General features: G+C 43.8%; 1 protein-coding gene across 2 annotated transcripts in view; it reads left to right on the top strand.

Moving 5' to 3' along the window:
• Positions 1-26989, top strand: part of dpp6a (dipeptidyl-peptidase 6a) — a 182836-nt gene that overhangs the window by 13524 nt on the left and 142323 nt on the right. The window contains exon 1 of one of the 2 annotated variants that reach the window (XM_076721546.1): positions 8236-8301. The exons of the other annotated variant lie outside the window; for it this stretch is intronic. Within the exon in view, the coding sequence (XP_076577661.1) occupies positions 8251-8301 (51 nt within the window). The 5' untranslated portion in view covers positions 8236-8250. Of the gene's footprint in view, positions 1-8235; positions 8302-26989 lie in introns of those variants that run through there. 2 annotated transcript variants of the gene reach the window in all.

The raw sequence follows: 26989 nt of genomic DNA, 5'->3' as shown, positions 1-26989 counted from the left end.
ACAACGATTTCTAGTGAGATTACAGCCAGCTGATTGATGGCCACGCTGTTGCCCCAGAAACCACCTTGGGCGATGTGATATGACTCTCCCGTTATCAGACACTAAAGCATATTCCTGTAGTTAATCTTCCCAAATGGGCGTTCACAGAAGATATCTGGCATCCACGGGCCTTGACTGGTAATGAAAGAAAGCCTTTTCCAGTGGCACGTCTGAATGCAGCTCATTTCAAAGAAGCAAAAATTACAAAGAGGATGACAGGAAGGGAGCTTTGCTGGCATGTTTCATTATTCGCTGACGTGTAAACTTCCATGGAAGATCTTAATACTGTATAGCTATATGTTAGGTAATTAGTGTTGTTTTGTTTAAGTGAATGAATGCTCTTTATGAATCATAATGTCAGGCGGTAAAGCTGCAGATGTGCTCTGGTGCTGTGTCAAAGAGGCATCATGAAAGGGCAGAATGCATAATGCCTACAGACAGACAGACAGACAGACAGACAGACAGACAGAAGTGCTTGACAATAACACTGATTTCTGTTCATAACGACGAAGTGTATGGACACCCACCCCCCTCCCCACACACACTGTGGCAACAGTTTAAGATGGGCCCTTCCCTGTTTCAACATGACTGCCCTCGTGCACATAAAGAAATTGCTTTTCCAGTTTGGTGTGGAAGAACTTGACTGGTTTGCACAGAGCCCCATCCCAAGCCTTTGGCATGGACTGGAATCCAGGCCTTATCGCCTCACCTCACTGATGCTCTTGTTGCTGAATGGCAGCAAATCCCTGTAGCCAGTTTCCAGAATCTTGTGGAAAGTCTTTCCCAAGAGAGTGGAGGCTGGTATAGTATCAGCTTAATGTCTATGGTTTTGGAATGAAATGTCCAACAGTCAGATATGGATGTGATGTTTGGGTGTCCACAAGGATTTTGGATACGTTCACCAGCCTTAAATGTCCAGTCTAGTCAATCACGCTATATCCGATTAGGTATGCTGCATGAAATTCATCAGAGGTGCTGTGAAGCTTTGTGAGCTGTATCTCCCTGATGGATAAACATGAGCCGCTGAGACGCGTGCAAATACAGCCGACGCCACACTGAGCCATCAGTCAACCTTAATGGTTGTTAGCATTACGGAGTAACCAGGTCTAATGGTTTTACAGTCTGTTGACAGTAGAGTGGGACAAACGTGTATGTAAAGGATGATGGAGCTGAGATTCTGACAGGTAAACAGAGAAGGTGTTTAGAATCTGTGATTTTCCCATATTCCCACTCACCGTGTGTAATGTATCAACAGGGAGATAGAGAACTGCTGAGAAACCAGAAATATGAATCATTGTTGACACTTTTGATAAGCGCTCAAATGGACCGTTTGCTAAAGCCCACCCAACTATCTTCCAGTCATAGCTTAGCAACTAGCTGCGCGCAGCAGGTCTGTTAGCCTCCCCAGAACCAAAAACACAAGAGAAGAGTGTAAGGAATCAGTTAAATCAGGTGTATCGGCTTTAACATGAGCAACACTTGTTAGCATGTCTGGCTAACAAGCTTGACAGCAGTAACTACGTCCTACTTCTCAGGGAAGGAGCATTTTGATAATTAGCTTCCAGCGTTACCCCTGAATTCCACCAGTCAAGTTACGTCCACACCGCGTCTGACGGAGGTGATTGCTGCTATTCGAGACAATGCGTGCAATTCCACAGGGTGCTTAGCATCTGTTTCAGAAGCGTCCCTCTGTGGAGGATATGCACCGAGTCTATTTTTTACACATCAATTTGTACATCAACAATAAATGCAATTGAAACGAACAGAAAAGGAGACCATGGTAGAAGCACAGATATCAAGGAAAAACGTTTTCCTTATCATGCGGGTAAGTTAGTTCCTTGGACATTTAGCTTTAGCTCAGTCTTTTAGCATCATGTTTGTGACTGTCAAGAATCTTTCTAAGATATCTTACACAAGGCTGAGTTGTAGACGTATATACTAAAATGTAATCCAGAGACAGTCCTAATTTGTGGAGCTAAGGTTAGCTTGATTAGCAAGCTAGCTATGGTTAGACCAAATGTATGTAAAGTACTACATCCTCTGCTAGCAGGCAGAAAAATGCCTGGCTGCTTTCCAGGTAAAGTCCGACCCAACCTCTTTAGAACAGGCATGGGTAGAAAAACTGTCTTTTTAACAAAATACACATGCAGAAAAATCAAAATGAGAATTTGTAGTAACTTAGACGTGCATGCATTGAGTTTCCTTTCTCGTACTTTCACTTTAACACTTGTGTTGACATTCTTTTGAACCGCTCGAGTGTGAGTTGTGGAGCCGAAGCCAGCTGCTGTGCTGTGGGAACTCATCATCCGTCCCTGAGCGGAGCAGAGTAGGTTAAAGTGATGAATCTGATCCAAGTTCCTGACAAACGCCTGCTGTTCAAGGCAACTGTTCCATTAATATTCAGATGTGCTTACCGGCTCCGTCATGGGGTGGAGGGAAGCAAAAAGTCCCCTTAAGTTGGAGAATAATTACAGTAACTTTTCTGCCTCATCCTGCCAACTGCGTCTGAGGAGGGACCGGCTGTGAGGTGGGCTTCAGTTTGCAATTTACTTCATGTCGAATTTTATTAGGCAGAGTTAAAGTCAGTGCATTTGCAGAACTACAGAAATCTGAATTTAGTCTTCAGTATTTGCATAAAAGGTAAAATGGCTAAAACTGCTTTTCTATAGGAAAAGCAAAAACTTATATAGCAGCAAACCACATTAGTTCATGATCTTTCCAGCCTCGTATGTGGCAGCGAGACCGCTAATAGACCTCCTGCATCGCAGCTGCAAGATTAATGTGCGCTTTACATGTCTGTGCACCATTTTTTTCCTGCTCCAGAATTCATTAGAGATGATAACGATCTGTCGCTCTGACAGTCCGGGGCGGGGAAGGTCAGCAGAAACCTCTTATCTAGATTACGGAGCTCCCCATCAGCGGAGAAGTGCAGCCAGCATTTTTGAGAGAATCTCACAGAAAGATGTTTGAGATGCAAATCAGTGGATGGTGTGTTCGCTGGCACCGTCGCTTCCTGCTGCTCAGTAATGGCTGCGTTTTCAGCTACCTCTGATTGGCCTCACATTTCTCACTCTTAACCTGTAGCTGACGTCTTGACCCACATGATTCCACATTTTAGGCTGTGCTCTCAGACGCCGAAGCACCTTTTCTTGTTATGTTTTCCTGAAACTCTAAACTTGTTGAAGATAATGCCGTCGTATCAGGGAAGGATTTAGTGGCAATCTCAGTTTCCCATAGATTCAATTTAGTTTGACGGTGATATTGCTTACAGTAATTTTCTTCCTCTTTGAAACAAGTCCAGTATCTCTCAGGCCGTCATTAAAACGGCAAGAGACGATGGTGACAGCAGCGTCGAGGATATCATGGTATCAAGTAATTAAGCTGATAATGAAACCATTGATTTTGTCCTGCGAAGGTCTCGGTTGAGTTTATTGTGCTGGATGACTGCCGTCACCACAATGAAGCTTGTTCTCTGGACTCACTCCACTGGGGATCCAGGCCAATCAATCCAGGATTTGGTCAAGTTTTAATCACTTTTGTTTTAAAGCCTTCCCGCCTCGTCAAAGACTCTTAGTTTGAAATGCGCCCAGTTCTGAAAGCACTACAGGAAATACTCACAAACACACACGGTTATACTGCTGAGTCTCTACACGGACACTGATATGTGAGGTCACAAAGATTTGGGCATGTTTGTGGTTAAAGCAATTATTTACGAATTTCTTTATCATGTAAATGGATCTACTGACATTGCCATACCTCTTAACAGCCACCAGGGGTCAGATGGTTTAACTGAGTTGTGCTAAACCAAAAGCTATTTCAGTTTACATATTTGTACTTGTGTCAGTATTTGCAGTAGTCATAAAGAGCTAAAGCACATCACACTGACTGTCTGTGACTCAGTGTCTGGTTAACTGTGCTCTGACATGGTCTTTATAGTTTATCTATGTACTACAGCCAAGGTAACTGCTCAGGATTCATTCATTCATTCATTCATTCATTCATTCATTCAGTGTCCCTCTGGGTTCCTAATGTGTAGCATTCAGTGTGAAAGATCAGTCAAACCAAAAGTTTAAATAAGATCTTCTGTGCACGAGATGAAAGACTTTGAGGCCTTTGTAATTTAATGCTCTGAAAGAGGCTGTTCTGCATAATCAATGTTTGCTTTTGATACTGTAATTCCTTTTTACTGATATTATTTCTGTGTAATAATACTTCTTCCACCACTGATCAGTTGTGCAGTTTGTAGTGTCTTCTGCTGCTCTTTTGATGCCATTTAAAAAGCTTTCGCCTTTAGAGAAACATTCAACAAAGCCATGGAAAAATGTGATGAAATGCACGACTAAAAATGGGAAAGTTAGCTAAACTTAAGCAATGAGATGAAAAGTGGTTATTGAGAAATGTTTTGGTGCAGACGCAGATTATACAGTGAACTCCATTATTATTGCCTTTAATTAACTGTCTCTGACTTTCCAGGTTTCCATTACAGATCCGGTTTCTTTAAAATTGCAGATTAGGCAAAGAAACTATCTACAAGCAGTGATAACGTTATCCGTTTGTGTTCCCCAGCCCCTCTTTGTGTTCCTCGTCTGGCCAGACAGATAGAAATGTTTCCTGTTTTGTCTCCGTGTTCTGCCTGCGGCTTAATTTCTGCTTGAGGTTTGTGGGAGATCAGGAGGAGCTGCTTTACTTTGTCTTCCTAACTGTTAAATATGTTCATACAGTTAAAGTAGTCTGTGTCTCACGGGTATTGAAGTTTGGATAAGTAAAACCATTCGTTCTCATTGTGGCTCTTGCGCCTGCCTTGCCTGCTGCCTCTCAGACTGAACAAATGAATGGAGGAGGATTCGTGTAGCTTTTTATTTCAAAGAATTTATCAAAGGACAATTCTAACTCACGAGTTACATCACATTGTCACAGTGGATGCAGTTGCAGGGAAAAACACTTTATTTATTTCTTTATTTCTGCATTGTTTTGTATGCTGTGACAATGGAGTGATACTCAGCATCATATTTAACATGTTTTCCATGCACCGTCTATGTATCACAGCTCCTCTGCCAGCAGTTTACTGTGGTCCTCCATATTGGAGCAGCAGCTGTCCACACTCCGGCAGATTTTCTCTCTCCAGCAGAGCTCCCATGCAGCTCGGCAGCTTTTGCTGCTGTCATCTGCCCATTTTTGTGGAGCTTTACGGCGCAGTAGCACTTACCCATCCCTGGCCAGCCATTTTCTCTGAGAGCCTTAACATCAGGCAGCTGCTGCCTGCTTGTGCACAGCCAACATTGTTGTTACAGATGTCCTTGGCCACCACACCTGTGCATGATGGATTTCAGCTTGGCCCAGTGTGCCTAGTAGGAGAACAAGCAACATGGTGAATTCAATATTGCATGTGTAGTACAGACCAGCTCGTGGGGTCGAGGGGAGTTTATGTGTCATGTTTGATGCATAAGCCTGATTAAATGTGGCACTATCAGCAAAGCATACAGCTCCTGTTACAAACAGGAGTTGTACGCCGTGAGTTGAAAATAATGTGTTTTGAAGGTTATCCTTTAAGCCCTTGGCAGAAGAACTCCGTGGAGCAGTTGAAGAAAATCAGTAAAAAATGCCGACAGAGTAATGAAGCAGCGCAGCCAGCTACCTATCTTTGCAACTGCTATGTTCTCCCTCTGTCAGCAGTCCAGCTGGAGTCGAGGGAGCCCGATGCCCCCATTAGGTTGTTTTGACAGCCTTATCCACAGTAATTAATACCAGGCACTTTTAAAATGAGATTTATGTGAGACATGCTGTTTGCACTTCCCAGCTGGGGGAACCTTCTCTCGGTGAACTGCTGCTGTGAGTTTAGGACGCTCAGCTGCCTGCCTGCATCATCAGTGTACCTTTTATATGCAGTACAGTAAACACTGAGTCTGAATTCTGAAGACTCAGACTGATATTGATTTATGAAGCTCGAGAGAGAGAGTGAGAACTGAGGCAGCCTTCATCTTTAAAGCTGCTGATACGCAGGGCTTGGTCTGATGTGGGTGGGGTTTTTTTTTTTAGCTTAAAATAGTAAATATTAAAGGTAGAAGTGAAATCAAAGGTTAGAGGGGTGTAAAACACTGCTCATCCACATCCCAACTGTCTCAGTACTTGAACAGTATGTACAGTCTGAATTCTCCCTTTATGTACGCTGCTGTTGTGATGTGTTATTAATGTCAGTAATGGGAATCAGTCAGCGTTTACCTGGGGACCTAATGAACCTCGTGTGCTGTTCATTAAAATTCTGCAGCTCTCTTTTAGATGGATGAATAACAAGACATCCGCGGCTATGAAGACTGCTGGTGCAACAAAAGGTGTAACCTAACCGCTCTTCATCTTTTCAGCATCTTGATTCTGCTCGTCCCCTGATCTTTTTTCCAAAAGCAAGTTCAGAACCAGTCAGCGATGGAGTGGTGGAGAAGTGCCCGTTCAGCGTAGATGTTGGGCTGCGAGCACGATGCGTTGCGTTATGTGTATTATTTTTTTTAAAAATCTAACAAGCTTTATTCACCTAAAAAATGAGCCATAATTGGCTGATTTTTGGAGCCCTTAAAATAAAGCAATGTCTCCTTGCGACTGAATATATCTAGTCTGGGATGTGACTCATTTTTATTTTTGTTTTTATTAAGTTTTAGAGCAAGTATATGCCCTGCCTGATACCCCCATTAACATGTGGATCACAGAGCAGGAACAGAAAGGGTCCACACACGCTCAGACATGCTGTCGAGTGTCCATATTAGCTGTAAATGTACAGAACTGTGTGTGCGTTCACAGTCCAGGGATGTACAGACTTAAAAGGTTGTTCAAATGAACTGAACATTAAGACTCAAGAGGAGCGCAAACATCAACATATGCTACTTAGCTGCAGCCGAGCGGCTCTGCTGGCTTAATTTATATTAGCAAATCTACAGTATGAGTCAGAGGAGGAGCTCTGATGGCCTCCACATAACGACAAGAATCCGTATCGTTGTGCCATTTTTTTAAAACAAGGAGACAGACAGCAGCTTCAGAACAACCTAAAACAGCAGCGAAACAGTCTCCAGTGGTCTTGTTTCCCAAAAATTAGACTAAAACTTTTTGAACCTTAAGTTGAGCCCGACATTTGTTCATGTTTAATCTGAATAACCTGTTGGCTGAAAAAGTAAAATTATTGTATAATAAACAAATCCTGCAGAATACACTTTTCTTTCCCAACCTGTTGATCATCCCGTGACTCAGACTGATGCTGCGAGGCCCTCAGGGGTCCTGACCCCCACGTTGGGAACCACTGGTGTAGACAGCTCAGACACAGGGAGTTGGGAATGGGAAAAGTTTGATGTTTGAAGGCTGCCTGCAATGGATGCTTTTTTGTTTCAGAAATGTGGTCATAAAGTGAGAAACTGTGGAGAAAGCTGGCCTTGAATAAAGGAGGCTGAGTTTCTAAAGGGCTAAATAATTTACAGTAAGTAGGAACAAGTATTCAGGGAGATCAGCATAGATCTTCACGGGCTCGTGGTGGATAATTCCCCTTCAGTCATGACCTTTAACGTTTTATATTTACTGGCCGTTAACGTCACAGCCATTAATAAGAACCCTGGGAAGTGATCAGATTTATGGGATGCGCACACCTGATGTCCACGATAGCAGTTTATTCACGATCATGACCTTCATGCGTGTAAATGTGCAGCTGATTACAGCTGAGCTGGGGTCAGTTTGTCGTGCAGGTTAAAGCCTGCATGTAGAGCCAGCGGCAGTTTACGCGCTGTCCATCTCATCTGAAACGATACCTGCAGCAGCTTGGACGCGCCGCGGCCGCCAGCTCCCCAGAGACCAGTGCAAGAGGGATTTCTGTTTCCCTGAAATTAACAGAAAAAGAAATTTCTGCGCATCGAGGCGAGGGATGATCTGGAGGGGCTCATAAACCAAACTTCTCTCCCTCCTCGCTTCATTTCCCCCCTGCATGATTTACTGTTTTGTATGCAAGGAGGGAGAAGTCGGCAGACATACATTTCCATCAGAGCACCGAGGAGAGCCCACCTTGTTTTCCCTTTTTTTTTTTAATCAATCCGCTGGGTTGTAAGCCCACCCACTTATGAACTGGCTCACTACCTAAGGGTCTGGCTGGGAACTGGCGGGGACGCAGAGCTGACACAAGCTGTCCAAAAGTCTGCAAATTGAGCCTTTCGGAAGCAGATCGCAGCCGCGGAGGAAGCGAAAATGAAGGAAAAGAGTCTGATTGAGACGGCAAAGATGCAGGGCAACGTCATGGTAAGCTGGCTTTTGGTGGCTTTTCGTAGCGACTGCATGACGCCGATAAAATGATTTCACGCCTTCCTGAAGATCTTTCGGAAGTCGCCCGTTTCCGTCATCCACACGCGCTTTGGCGCACGATGAAGCTTTGGAAACGAGCGCATTGGCTGCTCGCGTTTGGCTTTTGCTGCTGTAAAAATCCCACTGAGGTGATTTGTGGCAGTTCACGCCCTTTTTTGATTTCACGTGTCCTCCCCTGCTCCAAGTCCAAGCGACCCTAACGGAGTCGCTGAGGCTGTGAATCACAGTTAAAGGAGTTGGAAAGTTTTGGCCTGGTTTTATGGGGCCGATCATGGTGGCTGCCGAGTTTTGGCTTTGTCTCCTTTGCCTCGTGAAGCTTTGCAGGGCAGAGGTAACCTTTTGCCCAAGGAGGGTCCCATTAATATTTTACTGCATCTAAAGCTGCGAGGTGCAGGAGATATTACGCCGGCTGTCCTGCTGGAAGCTGCAGGCAGCTATATTGGATGTATGGATGAGGGGGGTGAATAGCAAAGGTCCTGTGGGACTCTTTCAGATATTAAGGGCCAGTAACGTGACTTTTAAAGGCTTTTGATTCTCTAAATTTTTCATCTGTGGAATATTAGACTTCCATATTATTTCATAGCCTCCTCTGCTGTTGTCTGAACGTGGTCGACTCACTGATTTTCAGACCGACTTTCTTCCTGGGCAGTTTAGTTGGATGTTAATTTTTCGATTTGGCCCATGATTGCTTTATTTATAGCTGAATAAGCCGTGCTCTGCAGACACTCCAGGCCATTTTGGAGGATGTGGGACACAGCTGTGTGGAGTCAGGCCTTTCTAAATGGTTCCTTCACTGAAGACGGTCTTTTACTCCCTGTGGCCTTATTTTGTGCAGAGATGTGCGCCGTGTGTTTATCTCTTTTATCCCTGCATAATGAAAAGTAAACACGGGTGTTTATCATGAGGATTTTGGTCAATTTCCAAATCAGAGTCACTTGTGCCGAGTGAGATATAAAGCGAATATTTTCATTCCAGTTGGCAATTGTGCAGCAGTCCTATTTACATTGGACAAAGTTGTGAATATGTGAAGAATCTGGAGCCTGAAGCAGCCACTGAGGCCATGTCTGGAGACGGTCAGAAAGATCAGAAAGAACGGACTTTGGATGTTTTGATACAACAGGCTCTGGAAAATAGAATATAGCTCATTCCTCCTTAAATAAAGAGTTAAAGAAATGTAGGAAAATCTGCATATTCATGCTGAGAGTTAGATAAGATCTGTACCACTCTTAAACATGTATATTAAATGTGAAGCTGCTGCCAGGAAACAGTTAGCTTAGCTTAGCTTATCTTAACATAAAAACTGGAAGCAGGAGGAAACGGCCAGCGTGGCTCCATCCAAACGTTTACGATCCGCCATGCAGCACATCAAAGCTCACAAATGAGCACATTAAGTCCTCTTTGTTCAGTCTGTTCAAACCCAAAGTGTAAAAGTGATTTTGTGATGTTCTTTTGAACCAGCTGCTGGATGAGTCCTTTAAATTGTGGATGAGACCTGTAGATAATCCATATCTTTGATTGCCAGTACAAAACCACTGTGTCCCAATGGTTATTTCCTGAATGTCCAGTCCTTGCAGGACATTTTCTGAGCTTTTCAGTTTCTAAAACACGCTGTGTTGTATTGTTATGGACAGGTGGTGTCATTTATTCCTTCATTTTTTAGTTTTTTGTGAAACAGTGTCCCCGCGTCCCCTCAGGCTCATGCCCTCTATCATACTGGCATTTTGCTGAGTTGTCCACTCGTTTAATGGACATTTCTCTTTGACCTCCTCAACATAAAACACAACTACACTGAAGTATTCATCCATAAATTAACATGCGTTTTGTTGTATGAAGCTCATCAAGTTTATTTCCCAAAAAGTCGAACCGTTTGCTGAAATATTAACAGAAAACAGGAACCGAAATCATTCAGATTGCCCTGTGGGTTCTTCAGAAAATGGAAACTCAATTTGCAGTTTCCAATCAGCTCCACTCAAAGTGGGAGCAGCAGTCCTGCAGGAATCCAGTGAACGTGCACCTGCTGAAAAACACCTCCACAGTGGCCCCACTGAGGAGTGTGCTGATGATGCTTGCCATTTTGTTTTAGCCTCCTCAGTGAGATCTGCAGGCTCAGTCCAGAACTGAACCAAGGGCTTCTGTTCCATTTGGATACGGATGTGTTCTCACGCCCGCATCCCTAAATTCACAGTTTGATTTATGGACTCAATCAGCTGTGACATTATTCATCCTCTGGGGCGGAATTTAGCCGATAACAACATGGAAAGTGCATGACAGCGAGGCGGGCGATGTACTTTGGCTTCAGCATGACAGGTTTATTGCACCAAGTGATTGCTTCCTGCACAATAAGCCCGTACTCCAGGGATGGAGACTAACTGCTGTGTCTCAGTGGGAAGTCCTCTCAATAACAGGGAGAAATCTGCACAGCGTGATATCTGACCACCAGACATGGCGGTTGGGCATCGTTGTTGCCCACTGGGGATTCTGCCTGCAACTGAAACAGGTAGTAGTTGAAAATGGGTGCCAGAACACCCCGAGGTGTTGAGCCTGCACAGGAAATTGGAGCTAACCGAGTCTGCATTCAGATGCCTAAAGGCATATTGACAGCGAAGATGTTTCCATGGGATACATATGCTATTATCTCACCTGCAGACTCGCGTTACAGGGAGGGAAGGCCTTCATGCTTGATGTCTGCAAATGAATGAGCTTCCGGCATAAGCGTGAGGCCACGCTGAAACGGCTCAGACGTCCGTTCTGCAGCTTTTTGTGTCTAATTGTTCACTGACACGGCAAACATCCTTCTTCAAGGGCACAGACGGCAGCGCTGTTCAACAGCTAATGATTCCTTTCGGCTGAAATGAAAAAAAAAAAAATGTATGCAATGTTACGGACTGAGAGATTTATCTCTGCGAAAGGCGTCCAAAAGACTAACCAGGAGGGGTCTCGTCATGGTTATTATATTTGAGACTGTTGTCAGTTTGAGGAAACATTGGCGCTCCTCCAGTGAGGGCTCCCGTCGTCTCATTAACTCCGAAGTCTTTGTGGCTGCGTGATAAAAGCGTGCAATTTAACTCGAATTTAGAAGCATTATAAGGTCACAGTTGGGATTTATGGTTTTAAGTTACTTTTATTACTGTTCATTGGGGTATTCAAGCAAAAGAGTCATGGCCTGTACGACAAAAGAATCAAATCACTCTTAAATACAATTAGATGCATAAGATTATACTGGAATCTCCAGTTTAATGTGTCTAATTGTAATTAGCAAGCTGAGCTGATCAAAAGCAGAAAGTATATGTGACCAATTTAGATGTTTGCTTTACCACGTCGATCAAAGAAGCAAGCCCAAGAATCTGTTTATCATAATATGTTTGCCAAAATTCAGATTGTCCTCCCCAGAAAAATGCCTGTTATTACGACTCATAGTTATGTTAGGTGGCGGCCTCTAGTGGCCATAGTAATCATGACAGGAGCAAAGGTGGACGTCAGGTGGTGTCGTTTTGGGAAACATCGGCAAACAACCTATTCTGTCGTAAAGGTGTGACAACGTGTTGCAAAATTACACATAAAATAATCAATTTCTGTTCAGGATGATGAGTCTTGTTCATGGCATCAGACGATGTTAGATGTCAGATGTTAAACTGAACCAACGGTTTGCTGCAACCATTAACCATTAACAGAATTTTGTAACATGGCAACAGCATGTAATCACATTGTCACAGTAATTCCACCAAGAGTCGATTCTCATTTGGCAGTAATGACTTATTTCCCAGCCCGACAGGAAAACCTGTACGAAATCACAAAGCGATGGTCCAAGCGGAGTCTGTCCTTCTCGCACGTTGCTGTTTTAAAGACAAGATTATTCCACCAGACTTCGCCGATAAGCTCCGCGTACAAACTGCCACCTTTATTGAAGATCAACCTAATTTGCTGGCCGCTATGTTTTCCCCGGAGCACAGACTGGAAGCAGATGTGCTCCTGTTTGCATACTGAAGAATGCTTCTGTTTTGTGCCTCGAACAGCTGTTTGCAGTATTACTGTGTGTGCGCCTTCAGGCTGATGAGTGCATTTTGATGGAGGACCACCCTGCATGATTTGGTGCTCCACTACGCAGTTAATGCCTTTCCAATACACACTTCATGGCTGCGGGCCAGCTCGTAGGTGTTATGTCAATAGCTCACTTCACTTGTTTTCATCCCCGTCCATTTCAAACCACGTGAAGAAGAAGTGAAATCACAGCGCCGTTTGTCCACCTCCGCATGCATGCTGCTTTATTGATTGCTGTGCGATGCCTGCTGCACCCTGCACCGTGATTTTCCAGACATCTGGTATCTGTGCACCTGTTACCCGCTGCCTTGTAGTGAGTGAGTCAGCATTGCCATCGTAGCTCTTTTGACGTTGCTGTTGCTGCTTTGTGAGGTTTTCAGAAATCTCAAACAGCGCCTGAAATAAGGTGTGAGACATAGTAAAGACACTGCTAACAGCACTGTGACGGAAAGAAAAGCTCCACTGGGCTGCAACTAGTTATTGTTTTCATTACCGAAAAAAATTATAGACCATTTTTTAAATTAATGGATTAATTGATTAGTCTGTAAGAAGTCCATCAGCAGTCCTACCAGTTTCAGCGGAGCTTGTCAAAAACCCAAATCTAATAAATTTGCAGTGGTGAAAGCAGATATCTGCACGCTAATAAGCTAAAGTTTTGATTAACTGCCTGAGTGGTTATCCATCAATCAGTTATCAGAATATTTGTCGGTTAATTTTGTGCAGATCACCTGTTTTTCGGCGCCAAATGGAGTCTTTATTCTTGTATAATGCATACAGTAAACACATTTTAGCGAGTGCGCTGCTGATAGCAGCTGTCACAGACTGATGGTGCACGGCGAACGCTGCAGCTCTTATTTTCAGATTCGTCCCTGCGAGGTGGTCTGTGGATACTTTTGGGATATTTATGTGCTTGATTGGGGTCAGCTTTTTGCAAAAGCAGAAATGCGGGAGGCTGTGACTGAGGGACTTGATTTATGGTGACCTTTATGCGCGCCACAGTTTTTCAGCGGTGCCAGCTCACAACAGCGGCATTTCATTAGGCACACTGGAATCCATCACGCTGAGTGTTTCCCCTCTGGCTACATTTGTTTGTCGAGCAATCAAGTGAGGCTGGCAGATGGCTCGAGTTATCAACTTTTGCAGCACAGGAGCTGGAATCTTATGGCAAGGGTGGTTATTTGGATTTAATGTTGTCTCACACGAAGTCGTCTCGGCTCCTAAAACAGACTCTTTGTTATTTCCATTGTTCACCTGTTCGCCCATCTGTCTGTGAGCTGAAGAGAAGATTAAAAAGCACCAAATGACTGTAATCGCTTGTTGAAGGAACAGCTGATCGATACCAATAATTTAAGGATCACTTTGACGTTGAAATCTCTAACTTTCAAAACTCACTTCGAAGCCTGAGCTCTGTTTGTGAACAAAAAGCTTCGTCCTGCTTTCACTCTGACCTGCTCTGCAATCAAGGGCTCGGCTAAAAGCGAGCAGCATTTCAGCACATTTACAGAGAAAAGCAGCTTTGTGGCGTTATTTTGTTGCATTACGCTCTACGCTTTGACACTTCAGTTGGATCCATGCTCAACTCATCGATCTTAAACTTTTCTACTTTCAGCCTTCGAGACTGTGACTTTATTTTTGAGAAATGCACGTCATTACCTTCTTGTTGAGAGTTGGATGAGAAGATCGATGCCTTTCTTCTACAGTATCTGCCTCATACAAAAGGCTAAGCATCCTACCAGTTCACATTTTTGCAGCATTGTTTCCTGTCTTTATGCTAAGCTAAGCTAACCAGTACTGCCTTTAGCTTCATATTTAACAGACAGACACGAGGGTGGTATCGATCTTCTCATCTAACCGTCAACAAGAAAACAAAAAGGCTAAAATGTTTTTCGCAGCAGTTCATTTAAATGTGGACGACAATCCAAATCCTCGATTGGCAAACAGCTTAACGACATGAGCTCGATGCTGTTTTGTATCTTTAGCTGTCTGTGTAACTGAAGTAGCCTCTGAGGGTTCAGACTGACCGCCATCTCCCAGTGGTATTTGTATGAATGTTTTCCAAGCTACTTAGCGTCTTAATTCTGGACAGGTGGTGTCCATTTTCATGTGAATCAGTACCCCTCTTCACCACGGTATTCATGTATTTACTTAAGGTTTATTGTGAACCGTTATTATTCAATTAAAGGCTGTTAATCGTGCTGGTATTCATATTTCATCCTGCCTTGAAGAGCAAATAAATAATACAATTATTTCGTTAGTTAGGGTTTCAAGTGTGAGTCTTAGCCTGACATGGTGGTCTGTTTCAGTTGCTTTTGCACCCTGCCAACAGTAAGATGCCAGAGGAAAAGAAAAAGCAGTCACTGGCATGAAAATGCAGCCATTCAAAGACATTGAAGATTCAAAATAACTGTTTTTGGCAGTCAAACCCGTACTGGTAGAGTCCCAGTATACTGCACTTATTTGTATGCTGCTCCATTCATTTCATTCACACCACGGCGATGATTGAATTTTTAAACCCGTTACAATGGCACCACATTGTGCTGCTGCGTCTTGTTTCACTGCCTCGTGCGTGGAAGTGTCCCACATTAAAATCCTGGAGACGTGCAGAAGCCTTTTCCCCGTCTTGTGTGTACAGTATCTGCCGCCTCTGTCTGTTGCACCCACTCCCCGTCCCCGAGCAATCAATCACCACTTAGCCAGGCCGCACCATGCTGAGTGCTCCGGCGACATAATGAGTATACAGTAGCTGAATATTTCATACAGCCCGCCCCATCCATTCCTACATTGTTTGCATCTTGAGATCGAGGACCCGTGCTTGTGTAGGTCTGATTGCTGCGATGTTCGGCTTTTATGGGGAGATGGTGTAATTGGGCTTGTTCAAGTTATCGTGTTGATTTCTTTTCTCCTGTTTTTATGTGCTGTGATTCATCATAGTGAAGCTGAGATCGGCTCTATGTACAGTATATGACTGATAAGTCCTTTCATGGACTATTTTGATGTGGCCTGTCCTGTATATACTGTGATGAAGGACTGTGATGGAGTGGAGGAGTTAAAGGACCATACCAGTGGTTGCATGGCTCCACATACGCTTCCACATGACGACTGACCATTTTATTTCCCTCCTAAATAGTATCCAACTAACTTGCTCCTGTATGAAAATCAATTATCTTTGCAATGCCAGCCCACAGTTTCTCCTCCATCTTTGTGATCTGGCAGGCTTCGAGTAGTCCGTCCAGTTAGAGGATCGGCGTCCCATTTGGACACCTGATTGGACACATGCAGCATTAACTGGACTTCCACTGGTCTTTGAACCCGGAAGACGTGACAGACTGGGCTCGTTAGATGTAGTCTGACTTTGTGGAGCTGGAGGTGAACTTACAGACATGTGCAGCTTTCAGTTTTTGACATTTTGACACCCTCATATTTCTTTGAAAGCCGTTATATTTTGTGGTCAGACAGTTATGAGGACTAACTATATAACAAGACTGCGTCAGCCATGCTAGCATGTGACTTTATTATTTCAGGCAGCTACAGGCCATCTCAAAGACATTATTCGACGTCTTGCAGAGAATAAGATGAGAAGATACGACTCTCACACAGTATCTGACGGGCACATGTGAGGCCACAGCCAGCAGCTGGGTAGCTTAGCTTCACACAAAGACTGAAACGGGGGGCAACCAGCTGACTGATGTTCTGTTTCATTTGTTCAATCTGTAGAAAAGTGTAAAAACGATGGATTTTGTTATGTTTGGACAGAACCAGGCTAGCTGTTTCTCCCTGTTTACTGTGTTAATGCTAAGCTAAACTAATCAGCTGCTCCCTGCAGCTTCAGATTGAACAGACAGACATGAGAAAGGTATCAAGCTTCTCATCTGACTCAGCAAGAGAGCGAGCAAGCCTAATTTCCCAAAATGGCTGCTCAGCGAGGCTGTTTGTAGGATTGGTGCTTTAAGCTAGATGCTAACATTAGCATGCTAACATGGCGATGTTTAGCAGGTAGTTGTGTAATGTTTGCCATGTTCACCATCACATTTAGCGTGCTAAGATTTTCTAATTAGCACTAAACACAAAGTCCAGCTGAGGCTGGTGGGAGTATGATTCGTTTTTCAGGGATTTGATCAAAAACCAAAGTTTTCTGACTGTTGATGGTGAAACTGTTGTTGCTACAGTCAGAGGAGAACGTGAACGTCTGAACCAAATTTCATGGCAGTCTATCCAGCAGCTGTTGAGAGATTTCAGTTCATTTGAGCTCACGGATACAAAGGTTTTCAGCAGCCTTTCAGATTTCAGATGACTCAGCGCTCGTGGACGTGCCACCAAGGACAGTTTCCAAAGTATTGGAGGTGATAGTGAGGTTAACTCTGACAAGAGGGAGAAACGAAACCCAACTTCAAATATGTGCTTGTTGGTACATTCAGACATGTTGGAGCTTTGAGTCAGCCACAGCGAGGGCTGCAGAGAAATGGAAAAAAAAGAGCGTTGTGGAAAGCAGAATGTAAATTTGTCCGTCTCTCACAGTTAAAGCGCTGCTCGTGTCGGAGTGTGCTCGAACGCTCCTGCAAACCGGAGCTCAGTTTTCCTTCTCACAGCTGCATCGCCGCATAACCTTGACAAAAAGTTGAAAAAACGTTCAGCGTGATGGATTACCCGTCTCAAGCATGTTTCAAGTCTCCGCAAGTTGATTTTCTCATAGTGTGCCGAAATTAATGGAAACTGCCTGCGAGGAAGAAAATTAATCTAAAAGCATATGTTATACTTTGGAAAGTGGACAGCAATAACTGCATATGCAATTTGTAGTTAATGGGGTAAAACATCCAAAACCACCACCATGGTTCCTCAAGCTTGAGCACAGTTGAGATATGGATTGTGCGACAGTCGCTGCGGCTCCGGGGTGATTTAGCTAACGTTTAGCGCTTTGAGGCTGCTGTGGAGAGGTTTGGCTCGGTGTTTGGAGAGGAAATGTTCTGACAGGGGTCTGGATGAGCCGACGCCGCGTGATAAATCGACAGCAATGTAATTACAGGCTAATTTGGCAGGTTGTTGTGTAGTGCTAGATGTGGACGTATATGGGAAGTGAGTCTGCATGTTACGTATCATAAACACAGCCTCACCTCTCATCCTGTAATCATCTCCACCTTCAGCGAGAAGCAAAAAGACGAGGGCCTTTCTTCTCGAGAAGGTCTGTTTCCTCCCCTTGCACGGGAACTCTGTGTTTGTGCTCGGCATTAGCGCTGATTTCCCTCAGTAACACTCGTTAGGACTCTGACATGATAAGCTGGTTTCCACCACTTACTCATGGCATTGAGTGTAATTGCATTTCACAGGCAGACTGTGTGCACAGAATGAGCAAACGGACGACTCAATGACTCAATTTGTCTGAAATCACCACATCTCAACACATAACTACAGTGTTTACCATCCTGTGTGTGTGTGTATAGCTGTTTTATGTATTTCCATACTGCGGATAAGCTTGGTAAAACAGGGAGGGGTGCTGAAAGGCTGTGTTTTAATTCAGTTACAGTCTGCAAAACAAGGTAAACATGAGTGATGGAGGGAGGCGAAGCGACTGACAGACAGAGGGGCAGATGGAGAGGGGGAAAAAACAGCCAGTGCCAGTTTTTTGACTTTCAAATTGGACCACACAGTCCAACATGATGAGGGAGTTTGGAAACCTATTAAAAACTAAGCTGAGGAAAACAGTTCGGTCAAATTTCTGCCAAGATAGCCGCGTTTCGTGAGGCTGGGCAAATAAACATCTTTCTCCCTCAGACTGTGACGAGGATCTACAGCAGCAAAGGCAGAAGAATCGACAGCGAAGCCTCAGACCAAAGAGAGCGGAGATGAAAAATCATCCTGTCATGAATTTGCACTTGGAAATCCTCCAGCTGGGTATCCGTTTGACATTAACCTTCAATTTACATTCAGATTTTTTTCCATTTCCTGACTTTGCTTAAATTATGCTCTTTCAGTTGAGGCTTCCACTATCGATTATTTAAATTTCAAATCTGTCACGATTAATCATCTGGTCTTAAAGTAGGGAAATAGAAATAGTGAAAAATGCCCATCACAACCTTCCTGAGCCCAAGGTGAAGCCTTAAAAAGTCCTGTTTCATTCGAACTGCAGCCCAAAACCTGAGACATTTAGGTCCGAGTGATATAAACACAAAAGAGGCGAATCTTCACATTTGAGAAGCAGAAATCAGCGAATGTTTGGCTGAAAAATGAAAGATTCTGCTCGTTTCGTTTCTCTTTTTTATTTCTCCTCATTCTGAAACGAGCCACAGCACAAAACAAAGGAAACACGGCGTCTCTTTATCATGACATAAGAACATTTCGCATCCAGAATCTTTAGCTCTTTCATTTAACTGGCGATGATGAGATAATCCGGCTGAAAAGAACATGCTGGATGCAAATATATGGCGCCGTTTTAAACGCTAACGGGGACGTTAACCAGCTCAAACAGCTTCAAAGCTTTGCTCTGAAGTGCAAGTTATGTGCTTTTCTGCTGTTGTAGAAGCTCTATGATCAGCCTGTAGGAGCGTTTTCTCTGCCTTTTGCCATCAGGCGATCTATGATTAATCTGTGCCATTTGGTTCCTGGCAGAGGAAGTTGGGGAAACTGCCGGCTAGAATTCTGGGTAATGATGTACAACTGAGTCTAACAGGCTCCTTAGCTTGTCTTCTCCAGCCTCTGCAGCGGGGGGGGAGGGCTGCGCACGGCGGCGCACGGGGAATTCAATTAGCCTTTTTTTTTTTTGTTTTTTCCGAGCGCTCTCTCAGAGTCTTGTCCATCTTGTAAGTAAGCGGCGTCTGTTACAAGCGTGACATCAGACGGATGCCCGACCTCCCTGCTCTGCGCTCTTGTTGTGCTCCCTGTCGTGTGTCAGAGGTGCCATAGGCAGTTCCCCGGTTAGAGTGGTTGTCTAATGAGATCATTAAAGCTAGCCAGACAGAAAATGAAAAAGCACCTGTTGTAGCGGGGAATGTTGTATATTCCCTTAACATTAGAAGAATATTACCAACCTCACGGTGCACTGGGAGAGTGCTCTGCACTGCTAAATTAACTTTTGTGCATCCTCGTCCTGTGCGGCTGATGTATTATTAATTATGATATGGATGTTTGGGATTCATTTGAATTAATTGGCGGTCTCTTGAATGCCTCACGGACCTCCATTTTCTCCGCTCATTTGATGTAACACGAAGGGCACAATGCACGCCATGCACGTCTGAAGCATTTTATTTTTTCCCTCTGGAGGATTTTAGTTTGATTTCTTCAGACAACGGAAACACAAAAAAAGATTAAGCCTGGAAGACGGCTGCTTCATTTAGACGGGGAACATAATCTCAACACAGCAACAACGAAAGGCGAGGTTTGATGGGTATAAGCAGACAAACATTCTGCATCTGATAGCCAGCAGTTATTCACGCTTGCAAAGGCAGGACTAATGAAACGAAGCGAGGCGGAGCAGGAAGTCAAGATGAGGTGAAACGCTTCCTCAATGCAGGCAGATACGTTTCTTTCAAGATTTATGACGACGCCCCGCTGCTGCCAGAGTCGGTAACTTTGCAGGCTTGAGGTTGAGGTTATCAAACGTCTGGCACATGAAGCTGCTACAGTGAGTCTGTGAAACTTAGCTTTACAAGGCATGCTTGATTTACTGTATTTCAGAAAGCTGTGCAGTGAATGCAAATGAGAAAAAGAAGGAAATTTGTAAGTTGATTTAACACCAGATGTTTTAACTGATGAAATCTGGTAATAAAAGACAGCAATCAATACCTTTTACATGCATTTTTTATAGCATATAAGCAGGTGATATACAGCAGTTTAGGAGCTCATTGCACGGCGCTCTAACAGTTGCTGCACCCTCACCTACATAAGTTGAAGTATTGCACTCCTGCTCAGCTACGGCAGCACTGTATATTACACACAGCTCCGGTGAGCCTCCACCTTACACGCTGCGCTGCAGTGTATCATACAGGCCGCTCGGTGAAGCTGAATTAATGGATTACAGTAGCATCGCAGGCTCATTTGCCAGTCCCCACTGATTGGGCAGCTGCTCACTGGCACGCGTCCACCCCAGCAGTACAGTACAGTACAGGCAGAGTTAGGAAGGCTGCTTTCACACAGTTAGTTACCCTGTTAAAATATAACAAGGACGGTTCCTCTTTTGATTACTTGAGCTTGTCTTTAAGGTAGAGACAGCTCCTCTTAAGACAGCTCTTGATGGTGTTGCAGTCAAATGTGCCACAACGGCTTTTCTGATCCAGAAACATGAAGAAGACGGCGTTCCTGCACAGAATGAATGTTCTCCTCTAGCTTTTTACTGAAAAGAATACATTCAGATTTAACCTCTTTGTAATCACCTTCATTATGATTAGTAACTGTGATTAAGTGCTTAGTGGCGGATACTGAGCACACACTCCAACGAGATGTGGAGAACAGGAAGGTGGATTTACGGTGTCTGGATTATGGCTGGGCGGAATACCAACATTTCTATACTGATGTCAAGAAGTGTTTTAGTAAAAGCTTCCCTCACCTTAAATCAGGCCTAATGGATGGCCGGCGGGTCCCCTTCCCTTCAGATGATGCAGGCCCAGGGGCTTTCTTCTCCTCGCCGACCCACCGAGGGAAGCAAACGCTCCTTGACCTCATCCAGCGCGACGCCTCAGGCTGCTTGTGTGCGTCAGCGTTGCATCATTTATTAGAAGTTTTTGCAGAATTATTTCCTTAATTTGCTGGTTATGCAAGGTTAGTTTTCTTCACCAGAAAAAATGCTCTGAATATTTTATTAAAAAGAAAAAATCAGTAGATCATGGCTGTAGAGAAGACGTGGTTCTTTAGATCCGTTTTTTCAAGCTTTTTTTTGTGCATTTGGTTGCGCAAGCTGTAAATATGACAATGTCATATTATTAAAAGCTCAATTCCAGCATAAATAAATCAAAATGTGAGAAGTTACTAATATGTGCGACAATACATTTAACGCTCGACCTCATCAGCTTCACTGATTTTTGTAAATATCTGCTTATTGTGACCTTTCAAACAAGTTGGGAGCAGGTTAAAAGGCTGCACAGTGCTGGTGTGCGCGTGCGTCCGTGTCCCTCAGTATATTGATTTAAATCACTGGTTCCAGCTCTGGTCTGCATTTGTTGGGTAAAAAAAAAGCGTTTGTGTCCCTGTCCGTCTTGTCTCCGTGATTACAAACTAAATCCGGCCTCAGCTGCGTTTTCGTCAGCGTGTATTGATCGTGAGGGAAATACCTGGAGACTGACATGGCCAATTTGTCATGAACAGTAGAGGCGCACACCCAGTGCCACTTTGCGGGTCTAATTCATCACACAGTATTGACTCGCTTCAGCTTCTTCCTCGCCATCAGTTATGATCTCAGGTAAGGCGTCAGCGCTGTGCTCAGTAGATTCCTCTGTGTTCATTATAGCTGGTATGAGAGTAGTTTGAGCTTCTAGTTACCGGCTGATCCGTGTTTCAGAGCTGGACATTCAGCTTTGGGATAACTGCGCTGAGAGGCAGCAGCGCCGAGCTTCTGCAGGCATCTATCACGTCGCTCTCCTTTCTCTCTCTCTTTTTTTTAACCTCTCTTAACCGCACAACTTTCTACACTTCCCCTTTGACACTTCTCTTTCACTGACAGCCTCCTCAAAGCGTGCTTCTCTCCCACAAACCCACAGCATTTCGTTTTTCCCGGTGAGAGGAGAGAGAAAAAGCTCCCGAGTAGATTGATAGATTTGGGCCATAATGAGAAGGCTCTGACTCGCGGGCTGTCAGGTGAGAGCGTGTCTCAGCGCCCCCTGGAGCCTCGGAAAGGTCAACGTGCCTCTTAATCAAACATCAGGCAGGCCATCCCCACTGTCAGCTGGACGCTGCTGCCTGCTCCCTGCTGAGTTTAAAGTTCACTCCCATCTGCTCCCTCAAAGTTACCCCGAGCCACAAAATGGCGTCCGTTATGCTCTCATAAAGCTGTCGTGAGGTGGGTTTGACGGCCGTTTATGATGGTGCCCGGTAATGAGGAGGCTTTATGCTCTTAAAATGAGCTCATCTCAGCTACATGGGACAGTGCATGTCAGTGACGCTCGAGGAGGTTTTCTTTTTATTGACTTTCATAAGGTATACTTTATTTATGGGGTGTCATTGCGCATTAAAGATGATTTTAATGCTGTGAAGGCGTGAAGGGGATGTGGTTCTTCAGCTCATCCCCTCGCTCTGAAACCTTGAGAGGAAGTTTCTGCGGTGGGTAGTTTCTCTTCGGATGAGACGGCATCTGCTTGCTTTTCTGTCTCTCAGCAGGGCATCAAACATGTTCGATAGAAGAGCTGCAACTTTTTCAAATGGGTTTCTAAGCGCGGCAGTCGGAAAATGTTAAAAGTTTTTGCTTGTGATGGTGCGTCGTGCCGCCTGAAAGCGAGCAGCCGCAGCCTCAGAGGTGGCGCTTTGAAAAATCAAACCTGAAACGCCTGCCTGGAATTTATCTCTATAGCCTCCAATGAACACGTGGAACTCATTACTCATTTATCTTTTGACACATTCTTCTCTGCCAGAGCAAACCTCCTCAAAGAGATTTCTGAAAATGAGTCCACTCCAGTTTCTAGCCGTTTCCAGATTAATATGAAGACGAGTCCTTCATCTACAAAGGCTTGGCCAGGAGGAATGATGTATTACTATGAGGCCTAATCAAGTTTGGTGTGGCTCATTGGTCCTCCGTGGGCTGCAGCACACTCAAGCACTACTATTTTCCGAAGGCAAATTGGTCGTGGGGATGATGTCCCCCTAATGATTGTTTCTAATGTAAAGCTAATGTGCTGGTGATCAAAGCTTGCCTCTGGAATTTAAATAGTGTGTGTGTGCGTGTCTGTGTGTGTGAGGTGGAGAGAAGATAATTGCCTCTCAAAAAGTTTACAGGAAAGTAATTACGAGGAAAAGTTAAAAATGCGTAGATGTGGAATATTCGCTGCGGCGATGGCGATGAATGTGTCGTAGACGAAAAGCAGTTTTTAAAGCTTTAGATGTTCTCAACACCAGATAGTGTTGATGTGGTAACTGGCTAAAAACGGAGCAAATAAGATGATTTCGCTGAATATGCTGATGCTGGAAAATCGCCTCTCCGACTGTAAACTCAGCTTTTATGTCAAGTTAAATTAACATTATCAATGAATCTGTTTTTATAATCAATCGATTGATGGTTTCATCTGTTAAATATGCAAAACACACATCCAAGAGTCCAAGGTGACATCAGGGGTTTAGTAATGTCTGAGCAACAGTCCAAAACCAAACAATGTTTACATGAAAATGTAAATCTAAAATGGGGAAAAAAAGCTGCAAAATCTCTCATTAGTGGCATTCGGTTGGCAGAATGGTTTACATTTATTCTTGATTAAAGTTATAATCATTAATATTTTCATAAACTAATATTTATCTTTTTTTCAGCAATAACCATTCAGTGTATTTCGACTCTTCAGTTTTTTCTCTATGTCGTAGGTATGATTGGCAGTGGCGGAGTCCGCCGTTACCGCTCTGGATTCAAATTGTCGACCTGTGCAAAGTCATTCACAGGAAATGATGCAATGTGATCCAGCATTAGTGTAATTTTGTTTTTATCTCGTTGATAAAAGCCTCATTGTTTACTGCTCACTCTCCTACAGCTGTGTCAGTGCTGTATTAAGCTAGTGCTAATGCTAACCCAACATTTCCTCCTGCATTTAAAGCATTCAGCTGGTGAAACATGGGGTGACTTTTATTGTGAAACACCCACAGGAATATGTGGCTGTTTCCTGCATTTCCACCATAGCAGCAGCTAAAAAAACACCGCTGGGTGCACATGGATGGTATTTATTCTTCAAAAAATAAAAATGAATACAAATCTTGTCACGACCGCTTTAATGTTTTTTTATTATTTCCATAACGGTGACTGATGTGAACACGCTCTGATTTTATTTTGCAGTGATTTGCTCTAAACTATGGGAGTATTTTAATGGCAACATAACTTATGTGTGTTTTGTGTCTTTCTGAGTCAAAGTCGAAGTGGCCAGATCCAGGGACAGCAGCCATATTTCTCAGCTCACTTTCTGGCTGCAGCAGCGAGCGTCCATGCCAAGTCTCTCGCCCTCTCTGTCTCTCTCTGTCTGTCTCTGGCTCTCGTCCTCATCTTGACCACATCCTCTCTCTCTCTCTCTCTCTCTCTCTCTCTCTCTCTCTCTCTCTCTCTCTCTCTCTCTGCCAGCCAAGTTGGTCTTTGTGAATAGCTGCTTCTGCTCCTCTGTGCTTCCTCGCTCTCAGCCTGCTGTTACTGTACGCCACTTTGCAAATGCTGCTCAGAGTTGTAGCATGGAAGGGTAGTGCATTTAGTCACGTCTGTACAGTTTAATTGTATTTGTAGCGGCTGTTATTACATTATGAGGCCAAAAATATATGGACACTTACGTTTTTTGTGTTTTTGTCTTGACCTGTTTTCATTGTCTGGTCTAGGATTCTTAGTTCCTGTTAAAGGAACGCTTAATGTCGCTGCATACATTGATATTTTAGACGATCGTGTGCTCCCATTGGGCGCTATCCTGTTTAAACATGACAGTGCCCCCATGCCCAGATCCAGGTCCATAAGGAAATGGTTTCTTCCATCATGCTGTGGGAGAACTGGACTTGCCAGCACGGCACTGAACTCAGCCCCATCCAACACATTTTGGATGAACTGAAATGCCAGATGCGAGCGAGGCCTTATGGCCCAGCATCACTGACTGACCTCAGTGATCATCTTGTGGCAGAATGAGAGCAAACTGCAGCCAGGTTCCAACATCTTGCAAAGAGCCTGAACCTAGAAGAGGCTGTTGTTGCAGCAGGTTAATGCTCATGGTTTTGGAAAGAAGTGTAATGTTCACATGTCTGCATACTCTTGGCTATATGGTGTCTGAGAGCATGTCAGTTTGTCATTTCTTCCTCTTCCTCAAAGCATCCCAAGAATAAAATAGAGTAGAAAAGTCTAAAAAAAAAGCTGTTTTTCTGCTTCTACTGAAACAGGAAACTGCAGCGAGAAAGCCTGCATTCACAGCTGGCTCTTCGTAGATAAGCAGAGGTTAAGAAGAACTCATAATGCTTAAGTTTATTACTCTCAGAATCAAAATATCTTTCAAAATATTCGCAATTATTGTGGTGCAGTAACTAATTGTGCAGCCAGTTTTTTAAAATTCTGGCTGCAGCTAGATAATGTACAATAGGAAGCCCAGAGAAAGACACTGAGCCGCAACACATCCTGCAACTAGTGAGTAAAAAGCAAAACACAGGCCAACAAAGCAATCATTTAAAGAAGCCGTGATGGACATTAGTGTTCAGAGAGCGCAGTGTTGGTGGAATATGGACTTGTCAGGTCCCAAAAGATGGTGTGTGAAGTGAAGTTTGCCTCTGCTGTGGGTGGTTGTGTCCCAGGCCAATCAGCTGCACTATAATTATTGGAGGCACCATTTTCTGCAACACAACAACTTTCCTGAAAATTGCTGACATTCCCGGAGACGAACCAAAGCAAAAAGGAGCAAAAAAAAAAAAAGAAGAAGAAAAAAAGAATCTGTCTCAGAAGAAAGTTTTCCTCACCGAACACACGGTGAATAGAAAGTTTTTTGAGCATAATGAACCGACTGTAGATGTATTTTCTAATTAGGATATGCAAATGTATTTCTGTCAGTGTCTTTTTCATGTGCTGCAGTAAATACTCCAGTTTTCAACAGATGTATGTTTTCTTAATTATGATTGAATTAAGATGTTTTGCATTTTCCCTTGTTTTAATCCGCTCGTCTGTTTCAAGGAAGTAGTCAAACTAATAAGCCGAATGCGAAAGAAAACTTAAGCAACAGTTGCTAATTGCAATTTATTTTATGCATTCCATGAAACCATGGCCAAGCGAAACATCTGTCAATAGGAGACGCTTCTACAGCTCACTCTTCATGTTAGCGTATAGCGCGCTAATTGGCCTCCAATTTAGTCTGTAGCATAACTGCGGAATTAGCTCTTATGCCGATGTAGATTTCACTGTAACTAAGAGACTCATTGTAATTCACAGTCTGGGAAATGAATCTCAGGACTGTGTTGCTTCATTGCTAAATTGAGCAAAATGTGTTTCTCTGGAAAGGATTTTCGCAGCAGAGAAAGCCACATTGTCCCCAGGGAAATACATCAACATCTCTGTGGCGCTCCTGTAAAATGAACCATGGGCGTCCGCGCTCAGCCTCAGTTCGGTTCTGCTGTGAAATCCAGACCGAGATAATGGTGTCTAGACAAATTTGTCATTGACATTTTGCATGTCTCTCTTACACAGAAAGGAATACAAATGAACATGGCCGCCCTGTGAAGGCCGTGTTTGCACGGCGTTGACTGCTGTCGAAGGAATTTGTCTAACTGCGCCGGCTCTCGGCTGTCAGTCGGGGAAGGTGCTGCATGCCTTCAGTTTATTGTTGTATTTATTACTGAGACATAGTGACACCTGGAGTGAGGGATGGTGTCGAAACTCTGGAGAGTATTTTTTTCTGCAGCCTGTTTATTCAGTTCTTATCAACAGAGAGAGAGAAGGCTGCGGATTGAAAGAGGTGGAATAGTTAAT

The sequence above is a fragment of the Chaetodon auriga genome, chromosome 21 (assembly GCF_051107435.1).
Source record: "Chaetodon auriga isolate fChaAug3 chromosome 21, fChaAug3.hap1, whole genome shotgun sequence".
NCBI lineage: Eukaryota > Metazoa > Chordata > Actinopteri > Chaetodontiformes > Chaetodontidae > Chaetodon > Chaetodon auriga.
Note: the sequence above shows the minus strand (reverse complement) of the source record. Positions and strands in the feature narration are given on the sequence as shown.